Below are 12,955 nucleotides of genomic sequence, written 5' to 3' on the forward strand. Positions count from 1 at the left end.
GGAGGAAAAACTGTCCCGTCCTTCGTCCTACGCTAATATCAGACATAAGACGGGACGAAATTCGTCGCGTCCCGTCCTAAGTCCACGTCCGGGACGATCCGGAGCCATACAGTCTTAGTCTCTCTCTCTCTCTCTCTCTCTCTCTCTCTCTCTCTCTCTCTCTCTCTCTCTCTCTCTCTCTCTTTCATCATTCTCTCTCGTCTCTTGTTCACTCTCTTCTCTCTCTTAGTCTCTCTCTCTTTCTCTCCTCTCTCTTAGCCTCCCGTGTCGATCGTCCCGCCAATTCCGTCTCTCCGCGTAAAGGGGAGAACCGATCATTTTCCACGATCAGATCGTCGACAATTTGATCTCATCTGCGATGTTGCATTGTTCATGGAGGAGAGTCAGAGAAAGAGAGAGAGAGAGATCGAGTTTTTTGAAGAAGAGATTCCGTTGATCGAAGATGAGTATGATAGATATCCTCACGCGAGTCAATGTGATCTGCAAGCAGTACGAGAAGTACGATGTCGAGAGGCAAAAGGAACTTAATGTTGCGGGAAACGATGCATTCGCTCGGCTATACACCAATGTGGAGAACGAGATCGAGGGATTTCTCAAGGTTCGTGCTGCTTTGGTTTGATTTTCATGTGTTTCGCTTTGTTTAGTTTTCTGATGGTATGTTGCTGATTACAGAAAGCCGAGTTGGCATCGAAAGAGAAGAACAGGGCGGCCGCCGTGACCATGAACGCCGAAATCAGAAGGACGAAGTCACGGCTAATGGAGGAAATTCCCAGATTACAGAAGCTTGCTCTCAAAAAGGTTGACACTTGTCAATGTCTTGGCCTGTTTTTCTAATTTTTTATGGGTCTCTGGTACTTGGAATGAATTATCTCTGCCAAGAACTCTCGTATTTAGATGTCATGTGTTTTTTATCCGAGGTTAAGTGTTTTTCTCCCGTGCTGTTTTCTTACATGTATTCAATGGTAAAACATCCATGGGGTCTACTCTGGATTTTCCTTGTATTTTCTACACGGGAAATGGCATTTCCCAACCAACTAAATGGTTTTCTGACAATTATGCGCAATCAACTTCCTCTGAAAGCATATATAAGCATTCCTATATTGTACACCAAGAGAAAGAAATTCTAGAAACGCTTGAAAACGGTCGTTTTGTTGATTGCATTTGTGGAATGCTAGACTGGTTCAATAGCTTGCCTCGGTCAAAGTTTCTTCAATGGTTTTGTTGTATGTCAGAAACTTTTGCTTGAGGCTTTTTTGAAACAGCTGTCCAGTTTGTGATAATAATGTCATAACTGCTCGCACGGTGCCTTGAAGATGAGAAGATGTAACACATGAGAGCACGCTTAACCTAAGAGTTCCCGTGTCTTCCAAATATAGGGAACCTGCTGAGAGCTCCTTGCCAGAATTTACTTGGGTCCGTTGGAGATTTCTTCTCTCAGTGTTTTGTTGTTAGTTGCAATCGTTGACAATCCTATGTGTTATAATGAGTCAAAAATTGATACATTTCCAAAAATCCATTAGCCATCTTTTTCATTAATGTTATAATTCTTGAATATGAAAATAATCAGGTTACACGGAAGCTAAAAATAGACATTCTGCAACTAACACTCACCCTCAAGCTGGTAGATAGATGCTTCTGACTCCCATATTGGAATGTTCTGCTGATAGGCGCCTGCAGGTAGACTTTTATGGAGCAGATCAGCTACTTGTTGAGTGGCATACACATACTGCAGTTGGATAAGTTTCTGATCTACCTTCTCAGTCGTCTCATCCTATGTGGAAGGGAGGGCATCAGCCTGGTTCTGTTTCTAGGATGATCAACCGGGCTCTGTCAGCAGGGACGACTTCAAACGTCAAGTGTATCACTGATTTGGGCTACAGTCTTGAGAGGCTTATCACCAACTATTCAAACTACGACAAGTGTTTGGTATATGAGGTCATCTCTGCCTTTGTGGACCTGGTGGGCTACCTACCGAAGCTGTCAAAGGAGATGGCCATGCACACTTTCTATTCTGCACTACGCTCATCTCTCTAAGTTGAAATCAGCTGACAACAACCCCCCTCCACCTAGGAACTCATCGACTGCATTTTTAAGGTGGAGAGGCTGTTGTCCCAACTAGAGTCAACAACAACAAGGCGAAGTGGCACAAGACTGAGGTCTATGGGTGATAACTCGAGAAATCATACGCCAGTGGCTCCAACCACGGTACGAAGGGAAATCCTACCCTGCAAGCCAATTTTGACTTAACCCTGCAGAGTTTGCCAATTGAAGAGCGCAAGGGCTGTGTTTCCAATGTAATGGGAAGTTCACGCTGGGCATGCCTGTTGCAAAACTCTCAACATATCCATAGTTATGAACTCAAGGCTCGACCGGGATACAGACAGATGATGAAGGCGAGATGAGAGACAAGACACTCCTCATTGATGAAAACCCCAAGGAACTCTGACGACTGAACCTCCGTGTCCGCACCACAATCCCTCCAACTCAAAGGCAGCATCCATGGCCTATATATCATCATTCTCATCGACTCGGGCGCATCCAATGACATCATTGACGACACGCTGGGCCACAAGCAAAACTTGGCAAGATGAACGATAATCCCTTAACACATCCGTTATGGTAACAGTTCAAAACAAGGCACAGACGTCTGCCAACGCACTGGTGATTCCCCGTTACTGCTGATTCATCGTTGGTTATTTTCAGCCAAGGCTTGGCCTGTGACACAATTATTGGAGAAGGGGAAATTCACATGGTTTACAGAAGACCAGCAAGGGTTTGGCGGGCTAAAACAAGCCCTATCATTGGCTCCAGTGCTTGCCCTCGCAGATTTTACATGACCCTTCACGATCGATATGGATACATCAGGCATTTGCAAACACGAAAGGCCCATCGTCTTATTCAGCCAAGCTCTTCCACCTCCTGTGCGTGCCTCTTCAGCCTACGACAGAGAACTGGTGGCAGTGGTACTAGAAGTCAAAAAATGGCTCTACTATTTAATGTCTCCAGCATTTTTTCATCCGCACAGATCAACGAAGCCTCGAACACTTGTCGGAGTGACAAGATCCATGGTGAGAATCATCATCTACTCACTAAGCTAATAGGTTACCACTCCTCCAACCAGAACAGGATGGGCAACTCAAACCAAGTGGCAACACACTATCGTGTCAACTCAAACCAATTGAGTGCTATATCTCTATCCAAGTGGGGTGACGTTGCATAGGTCTGATATGCAGTAGGACGAGACCCTAGGCTGTAGAGTGTAATCCAAGGGCTAGTAGCAGCACCGGCCAGTTAGGAGAAACACACTTTGGCTCAAGATACACTTCTGCATACAGGTCAACTTGTCTCTCCGGCAGGATCACCGACCATTCATCACATCTTGGCCAAACTGCACGACAGTGTCATTGGGGATATCAGGCTTCCTCAAAACCTACAAGCGAGTGGCTGCACAATTCTATTGGCATGTCAACGCATGCTCCCAGAGTCAAAGATTCACAGCATCCTTGCTCTCTTCAGCTAGGTTCTTGGAACCACTACCTATACGGCGAAGGACATTTTGGTGGACTTCAAAGAAGTCCGAGTCAAATCGGGCGGCATTTACTGCGTTCTAGTTGTTGTCGATCACCTCGGCAAGTAAAGTCATTTCATCTGCCTGTGCCATCCATTTTCGTCCCGAGGTGTAGCTGACAAGTTCACAATTGAAATTGTGAAGCTACATGACATGCCTCACACGATTGTGTCTGACTGCAGCAACATTTTTTTGAGTAACTTTTGGACAGAACTGCACAAGTTCCAAGGCACCCAGCTGAAACACGGCATGGCATATCATTCTGAAACATACGGCGAGACCGAAGTGGTCAACCGATCTCTTAAGACATACCTTCGCTGCTTTGTAGGGGACCAACCAAGGTGAAGGAGCACCTGGCTGCATTGGGCAGAGCTAAGCTACAACACGTCCTAACACACCTCCATTAAGATGTCATCGTTGAAGACATTCTACAGAGGCGAACTGCCCATACTTCTACTCTACAATTGTCCTTAAATACCCTTGGATGACTTGGACCATCTATTCAAGAACATAACCAAATCTTGCAACTGCATACACGCAGCTATGAAACCTATACTGCCAATCGTTTGTCATTCTAATTGATTTTTGGAATATTCGTCAAGTTTTTTTGTTGTACATTCATCTCCGCTTGGCTTGTCCCCGCGTAATTCCGATGGTGTAATGTAATTTTTTTCATCTTTATTTTCGTCATACTTTTTCAATAAATTATGTTCTAAGTGGGTTTCAGGTCAAGGGAATTTCAAAAGAAGAGCTCGCTACACGGAATGATTTGGCTCTCTCTCTTCTTGAGAGGATCAAACAGATTCCAGATGGGATGCCAGGAGCGGTAAAACAGGCCACTCGTTGGTCAGCTTCTACTTCTTCTCCCACAGATATCAAAATAGATTCCACCGATGGTAATATTTTCTTGAAAATCCATCAAGAGTTTAGACCATTATTTCTTTGTCGTAATTTCATCGTGCTCCTAAGGTTTTAATAATACCTCTTATCTTAGATATGGAAGTAAAAAGCCATCCACTAGCTGATATATACGTGAAAATTTTAAGGTTCGTTTGCATTTGTTAAATGAAGTCAACCCCAAGCTCAGGATCGTGGGAATATAACTTTATAAATAATTCAGAATGATGATTTTTAACTTTGTCGTTACGGAATTACTTGTATTACTCTTTTTCTGTTGTTGTCGGGACAAGGGCATCCAAATTTTAAGTTGACGGATTTAATTAATCATAAAAATAAATAATTTTTTTTGAGTCATTCCAAAAGCAGAGAATATATAATTCCCCCTATACTCTTTTCTTTTGAGTTTTACTTTCATTTACTGAAATATTAAAAAAACTCAAATCTCGTGTTCAACTCTTTGATCAATTACTTTCCTATTGTTTTATTTCAGATGGTAATTTCGAGAGCGAATACTTTCAGCAGACTGAAGAATCGCGGCAATTTAGGCAGGAATACGAGATGCGCCGAATGAAGCAGGCAACTAAAAAAATATTTTTCGATATTTTCTCTGAATCACAATTTTCCTACGATAAATTTATCCTTTAAAGCCTGCCGTTTATTAATAAGATACTTTTATGATTAATTAATCAAGGCTAAATTGACAGGATGAAGGCCTGGATGCTATATCCGAAGGTCTTAACGTCCTGAAGAACATGGCTACCGACATGAATGAGGTTTCTAGCTGATTTGATTCTCTGGTAAGTGAAGTGCTTTATTTATTAAAAAAATGCATTTTGGTGCAGGAACTAGACATGCAAGTTCCATTGATGGATGAGATTGAATCTAAGGTCCAAATTACAAATACCCTTAAATTCGAGAATTACTACAATAATTGTCAAGAGAGTTCTCCCCTACGTCGCAGGTGGACAAAGCAACCGCAGGCCTAAAAAATACAAATGTGAGGCTCAAGGAGACTATCCACGGGGTAATTATTCAGACTTTTTAAAAAATTTTAATATTTCCTCCCAAAAAAAAAACTAAGATGATCGATCCCCTTACTAGCTGAGAAGCAGCCGCAACTTCTGCATCGACATCATTCTCATGTGTATTATCCTGGGAATCGGCGCCTACCTATATAAGTAAGTCCTAAATCATGTCTTCACTAATATGGATCGACTCATGATGTGGGTTTTCAAATTGCAGCTTACTGGAGAACTAATAAAAAGCTGCATCCGTGGAGATCAAGGAAGCGATGAGCTAATCAAAATAAATTATGGATTTCCCCTGAAGTTTCACCACAGAGAAAGATGGAAACATTTGAAGAACAGAATCGAGCAATACGTGAACATAAGCGGATCTCATCGCAGGTTTATGGAGAAATCCCCCAGGCAAAAAAAAAAAAAAAAAAATACAGGTATGAACACATATCCGAAGGAAGCAATTAAATACAAGAAATACATGAAATGCAACGAGTCCAGGTATGTATGAGGTAACTTCCCTTGGCCAAAAAAAAATCCAGCCCATCATTCGACTAGATCAGAGACCCACTCCAGATCAGGCTTGGCGGTCCCATGGCCGTCGGATTCGGCCTCAGGCTCGACCCTGTCGAGAGAATTCTCCTTGCTGAGCTTCTCATACATCTTAGCACGGAGGCCCCGCCCAGACTCCACCCGCTCGGGGAGCGCATCCCAGCCGTCGAACAAGGCCAACGGAGGGCTGAGATTGAACCCGGGGGGGGAGCTGAGCCCCCAAGACCCACTCTTACTCAGCCGAAGCTTCCTCAGCGAGGCGACAACCTCGTTCACAGACGGCGACTCGGGGGCGGAGAACGGTAAGCCGGTGGAATCCGGCGTGGTGGGGCTCTGCGGCTGGAGAGGCGGTGACAGAACTCTAAGCTCCTCCGCGCGGTGCGCGAAGAAGCAGACTCTCCTCCGGCAGCCCTCGCCGTCCTTGCAAGGCTGAGTCCGGTACCGAGTCGGGTGAAGCCAACACTCGAACACGCCGTGGGCGAACTCGCAGGCGTCGCCTCGCTTGCAACTCCCCTTGCGGAAATCGGGGCAAGTCGCGCCCGAGTAGTTGTACTTGCGGGGATCGCGCCTCCTCGCCTTCTCGCCGGGATGCGCGTAGGGACACTCGGTCCAGTCGTGCGATCTCCCCCTCGCGCACCGCCTCACCTTGAATTCGAACATCCGGAATTCGTCGCAGGAGAAGGCGTCGACCGGGGGCGAAATCGCGTGATCGAACTCCTCCTCCGCCGGCGAATCGTCCGATCCGAACGCCTCGCTCGCCGGGAGAAGTCGCTTGATCAAGAACGGCGGCCATGGCGGCGAGATCGCCTCCAAATCCCTCCGACCTTCTCCGATCATCATCTTCAACCTCGCGACAGGGGGGGGGGTTCAGCTGTAAGCTCGCGCTTCTCGACTGTTCGTCGTATTTAAACCCCTGACGGGGTTAGTACTGACGGGACACGTGTGGGGGGGCTGGTCCCGCACGTGCTGCTACCGACGCGTGGCGCCACGTGGCGGGGGGAGGGTCGGTTGTTTGACACGGCTTTAATGGGGTTGACTGGGGGGTTTATTAGTTTTATTTTATGGATAAGGGGAGAGGGTCACGTGATAGGGGGAGGGGGGTGAGCGTAAGGGAGCGGTGACCGGGGGAAATATCGGGCAGGAAGAGGACAAGGAGTGTGGTGGGGAGGCAGGTTTGCTTCCTGGTGGGGTGAGTTTATTTGTGGGGGGAGGATTTGGTCTGAGAAATAGACAAATGTATTTGATGGGGAAGGGTGGTGGGCTACTGTTCGATCTGATTGATAATCCAGTGCATTAACGGCAGTGACTCATAGTGAACTGTAGATGTTGACCAATAATTAAGCTCCACGAATTTTCTCTCTCCATCTCTTTCTTTCTCTATCTTTGTCTCTCTTTCTCTATCTCTGTCTCTGTCTGTCTGACTCTCTTTATCTCCATCTATCTCTATCTCTCTCCTTCTCTATCTCTTTCTCTCCCTTTCTCTACCTCTATATCTCTCTCTCTCTCTATCTCTCTCCCTCTCTATCTCCATCTCCCCTTTTCTCTATCTCTATCTCCATCTCTCCTTTTCTCTATCTCTATATATATATATTCTCTCTCTCTCTCTCTCTTTCTCTATACCTATATCTATATCCATCTCTCTCTCTCTCCCTCTTTCTCTATCACTATATCTATATCCCTCTCTCTCTCTCCCTCTCCCTCTTCATCTTTCAATTTCTCTCTCTCTCCCTCTCCCTCTCTATCTCTATCTCTATCTCCATCTCTGCTTTTCTCTATCTCTATATATATATATATTCTCTCTCTCTCTCTTTCTCTACACCTATATCTATATCCATCTCTCTCTCTCTCCCTCTTTCTCTATCACTATATCTATCTCCCTCTCTCTCTCTCCCTCTCCCTCTCTATCTCTATCTCTATCTCCATCTCTGCTTTTCTCTATCTCTATATATATATATATTCTCTCTCTCTCTTTCTCTACACCTATATCTATATCCATCTCTCTCTCTCTCCCTCTTTCTCTATCACTATATCTATATCCCTCTCTCTCTCTCCCTCTCCCTCTTCATCTTTCAATTTCTCTCTCTCCCTCTCCCTCTCTATCTCCCTCTCTCCATTTCTCTATCTCTACATCTCTCTCCCTCAATCTCTTTCTCTATATTTATGTCCCTCTCTCTGCCCCTTTATCTATCTCTCTCTCTCCCCCTCTCCCTCTCCCCTTTATCTATCTATCTCCCTCTCCCCCTTTATCTCTCTCCCTCTCTCTATCTCCCTCTCCCTCTCCCTCTCCCCCTTTATCTCTCTCACTCTATCTATCTCCCTCTCCCTCTCCTCTCCCCCTTTATCTCTCTCCTTCTCTCTATCTCTCTCTCCCTCACCCCCTTTAACTATCTATCTCTCTCTCCCTCTCCCTCTCCCCCTTTATCTATCTCTCTCTTCCCCTCTCTATCTCTCTCTCCCTCTCCCTTTATCTATCTCTCTCTCTTCCTCTCCCTCTCTCCCTTTCTCTCTCTCCCCCTCTTTCTCCATCTTTCCTCTCTCTCTCTCTCCCTCTCATCCTCTCTATCTCTCTCTCTCCCTCTCTTCCTCTCCCTCCATCTCTCTCTCTCTCCACCTTTCCATCTCTTTCTCTCCACCTCTCCATCTCTCTCTCTATCTATCTATCTATCTATCTATCTATCTATCTATCTATCTATCTATCTATCTATCTATCTATCTATCTATCTATCTGTCTGTCTATCTATCTATCTATCTATGTCTCTCTCCCTCTCTCGCGCGCGCTCTTACGTGTGAGTGGACTAGTGTATGCCATCTCTTGTTTCTCACATATCATCTATAGTAGAAAAGTAGATTACTAGCATCAAATGTTTAGTGTTGATATAACTATGACAGTGGAAAACTGTAATGCCCTTATAACTTTCTTAAGAACTATTAAGTTGTTCCCCCTAAATTTCATTTTAATTGTGGAGTTGTGTGATATTTTTCATATGTTGACTCATAGTATTTTGGAACAAACATGGGGTTGGATATGTGAAGTCACTCAATTCTTTCCAAAGTAGCAGCAGGTTCCATTTCATTAATCCTTATTTTATGTCGTGAATATTGTCCATTTCATTTTGTTATGTATTTCCTTATGTAATTACATTATCTGATTTGTGTAAAAAGGTGGCACCTATTTGAACTTTTCATGGGTCCCCCTGGAAGTATTCTAGTGCCACTTGTAACATGGATATGGCTCCTAACTAATTCACTGATTATTCCTCAATCAATATAATAATCTAAAGATAATTATGTCAGCGGATATATTAATCTTGACTCGTACACATGATTTTATGGCTCTTTTATCCTTGACCAATCCCTCATTTTACTAAAATTTGATATACCTAAGTCTTTTCAGTCTTTAAAACTCAAGAATAATATTGTTTTTGAGTATTGTTTATATTTAAAAGTACTAGACTTCAAGGAAGAATATTGTTTATAGGTAAATAATTATAAATGCAATTTTTCCTTGAGTCTCTTCCTTCTAAAATGATGTCTGCTTCTCCTGGCACATTTTTCCTTTTAAATAAATTAGATTGCTTTGAAAAAATCCAATTGAAATCCATTTGAAATCCATTCAATTTATTGGGATCTGTATGAAAGCAAAAAGTATTCATGTAGATGTTATAGATAAGATATTAATGATTAGGCAATTGGGAGAATTCATGATGTTAGACAGATGGAAAGCCGAGATATTTATAAAATAAAAGTAAATTAGAATTGTTTATAGGGTTTAATTGAGAAGTTCACTTGAGATTTTGATTAAAATTGAAAGCAAAGGGAAAATAGAACTTAAAAGTCTTGCACTGGTTGTTTAATACTAACATTTCCTCCCCAATATCAATTCTCAGAAAAATAGACAATATAAATTTAAGGATATTTAAGCTAATAGAATATGGACATTCCAGTGGATAAATAGATTTCTGATAGACAGAAATATGCATATCTAAGTACTATGGACGTCTCAAAGACTGAGGCAAAGAGACTTACATTCTACTAAAAATGATATCATTTTAGTTTTTAATTTTTGTATTTCCTTCTTTTATTGGGGACTGTATGAGCGAGGATATGGGGAGAAGATAGTACCTAGGACAAAATAGGGATCAACAGAAACCTGTGTCAATTGTGACATCATTAAATATAATGTAATCTCTTATTTAGATCTACACAAACATCATAAATTACCAAGTACATATTAAATTCCTCTTAAAAGGTAATTGGTTTAATACTAGTTCACTTCCTCTCATTTTTAACTTATCTTTTATAAATGAAGTATTATAGCAAATGGCAAGGTGATATCAAAAGTATGTAATAGGAAATATAAAATATAAATTAACTATTTTTAAATGATCTAAAATTTTTAAAATAAATTTCCATTACTCATATCACTTTCATTACATTTGGTAATAGGCAATTAACTTATTAAATATTTATGTCATATGATTATTATATAAAAATATGCTAAAATCATCATGTGTAAAAAGTAAATAATTTAATTTTTATTTATCATAGATGGGTTCCAATATTTTCTCAATTTGATGAATTAAAATATTCAAACGGTTAATTTAAATATCTCAACATACTTGGACATTAATAACTCAAATTTGTGAAGATTGTCATGAATGTGTCTGGTTTGAAAATTAAGCCAAAATATAAATAAACTACTCAATATCCCTAATAGGGTAGTGAGGGTGCGCGATATTGATTTTATCTTCATTCAATGGGAATTAAACTCTAAAATCAAGGTGGAGTTGGAATTGAATGAAGGGTGTAGAGATAGATTGTAAGCGGAAGGATGAAGAAGAAATGTATAATCGAGCAATCTAGTAAAATATGGTAAAATTATGCACTTCGTTTTTATCTCTAGCTGAGAAATGCAGCTTAAATTTAAATCATTCATTTTTAATTAAGACTGATACAAAATTAATCCATTTAATAAAGCTGAAACCAAATCTTACATAAATGCATCATTTTCATAGATTGATAGGAGAATTGTCTTTTTTCCCTCTTGCCTTCAATTACTTCCTCTCCAATTTTTTGTCCATGGATACAACCTCCTTCTATCTTCTCTGGAAATACATCCAAGGAACTCATATGATGAATAATAGGCCATCAAAATACTTTTAATCACAGAATAATACAGATAATTTGTTTTCATTAGAAAACTGTTTCAATTGGCTGTCACAACATCAGGACACTATCTTAATACTGAGAATATAGAATATATAAAATTTGCAGCAGGAGTGTGAAAAATTTAGCCACCATAGACCATTGTGTTGCAATTAGGTTGAATTGTCAACAAATCTTTGTCTCATTGCCTTTCAAAAATACAAACAACCATAACAGGGAGACAATGAACAGGAAAAAATTGAGTTTTTTCCGTCGTCATTAAGTTATCCATTATGGATAAGGAGCAGCCATAATTTTTAATTATCATATAGATGCAAAGAGAGGCACAGAGAAGAATGGGGAAGTGATAGACAAACTGACGTGTATTGTTAAGCATTAATTTCCCATGAAGGTGGTTCAATCGATATGGGAAAACTTGGTCACATGCTCTTACTTGTCGCACACTTTCAACTCGAGTTCTTCTACATCGGTCTCATTCTTTCGATGAGGTTTTGGACATGAAGTGTTCCATTTTTTGGCCAATCCTATTAGGTATGTTCATTAAATTTTATTTCTGTTTGAACAAATGTTAAAGATGTGATCTCCCTCCCAAAATTTTTTGACATCCTGCTCACCTTGTTCCCTTCTCTAGGAATAAGGAAAATGTAGTTTAGTCCCATAAGATACATAATCTAAGAGTAAATAAATAAGGGAACTGTTATTGGGTTCTTCAGCTTTGATTGAAATCTAGAAAATATTTTTCTAAACAGTGGAATCTGAAATTAAAAATAATAAAATGTATCAATAAGAAATTTGACAAGGATGGTGAAGCATCTATCTAAGGCTAAAGAAAGAAGAGAATGGTGGATGGCTCAAAAGAATGGGTAAGGGTAGGGAAGGAATAAAAGAGGGATATGAAATACTTAGATATGGCTTACTCCCAATGATAGATGAATGATCAGAATATGGCGGGAGGGTGTAGAAAAAATAAGGATATAAGAACCCTTTTAAAATGGTGGACCATTTTATGAAGATATTGGGAAAATAAATAGTGATTTTTTTTAGAAAATCAATTTTCCCCCCTTCTTGAATGGAAGCATGTATACACGATTAGAAATCATTTAATGATACTCACCCCCAACCTAAAATCTTCATTGTCACTAATGCAAGAAATAAAATTGGAGGAGACAAGATGCCAAACAGTGATGTCTTTGCCCATTTAGCTTATGTTACTGCTCCTGCCTTGGATCCTTGTGATCATTAAAATGTCATCCTCCTTATTAATCTTATGGTAAACTAAAATGTCAAGGACGATAGTTGATGAGATCAGATGGGCTATGTAATAGCTGTTTATTTTGGATGAAAATAGAAAAAAATTTTAAAATAAACAAAACATGTAGAAAAAATGTATATTTATTAAAGTTAATTTACTAATGCAAGATTAAATCCTACCTCATGATGAAGGTTTGCTACATCTTCTATCGGTTGAGGTTCTACTTGCAGGTGCGGCTTCAACCTTTGTCCATTTGCTTTAAACTACTGACGTGTCTTTGAATCTCAAGTCAAAACAGCTCCATAATTAAACAGTTTAATGAAAACAAATGGTCCATCCCATCTCTCCTAAGCTTCCTTGACACAATTTTAAATCAAAATTATCAAGCCAGAATTTTTTATTTTTGTAGACATTTCTTCTATTTAGTTTGCGACCATGAAAGGCTTCATTCTTTATTTATAGATCCCTGAATTCTGATGTCCAGTACCATGCATATTGCTC

The 12,955-nt window shown here is 40.7% G+C and overlaps 1 protein-coding gene and 1 pseudogene across 2 annotated transcripts; one reads left to right on the forward strand and one right to left on the reverse strand.

Annotated features, from left to right (window-relative positions):
• The first annotated feature begins 189 nt into the window (after positions 1 to 189).
• LOC144701196 (syntaxin-71-like) lies at positions 190 to 5,851 on the forward strand. 2 transcript variants are annotated; one of them, XM_078572936.1, is made up of 9 exons: positions 190 to 598; positions 673 to 798; positions 4,296 to 4,464; positions 4,959 to 5,044; positions 5,173 to 5,241; positions 5,311 to 5,355; positions 5,408 to 5,492; positions 5,570 to 5,646; positions 5,711 to 5,851. In XM_078572936.1, exons 1-8 carry the CDS (start codon positions 443 to 445, stop codon positions 5,644 to 5,646), a joined length of 813 nt encoding a protein of 270 aa, XP_078429062.1. In that variant the 5' UTR covers positions 190 to 442; the 3' UTR covers positions 5,711 to 5,851. The 2 variants fall into 2 exon arrangements, with proteins under 2 accessions (XP_078429062.1, XP_078429064.1); XM_078572938.1 differs by having other exon boundaries at positions 193 to 598; positions 5,430 to 5,492.
• Positions 5,846 to 6,912, reverse strand: LOC144701195 (zinc finger CCCH domain-containing protein 20 pseudogene; annotated as a pseudogene).
• Positions 6,913 to 12,955: the final 6,043 nt, after the last annotated feature.

The sequence above is a fragment of the Wolffia australiana genome, chromosome 3, assembly GCF_029677425.1.
Source record: "Wolffia australiana isolate 7733 chromosome 3, ASM2967742v1".
NCBI lineage: Eukaryota > Viridiplantae > Streptophyta > Magnoliopsida > Alismatales > Araceae > Wolffia > Wolffia australiana.

Coding starts and splice junctions, on each gene's coding strand:
- LOC144701196 (XM_078572936.1), top strand. CDS start 443: ATGAGTATGATAGATATCCTCACGCGAGTCAATGTGATCTGCAAGCAG. Junction 5,242..5,310: donor TGGCTACCGACATGAATGAG/GTTTCTAGCTGA, acceptor ATTTTGGTGCAG/GAACTAGACATGCAAGTTCC. Junction 5,356..5,407: donor TGGATGAGATTGAATCTAAG/GTCCAAATTACA, acceptor ATAATTGTCAAG/AGAGTTCTCCCCTACGTCGC.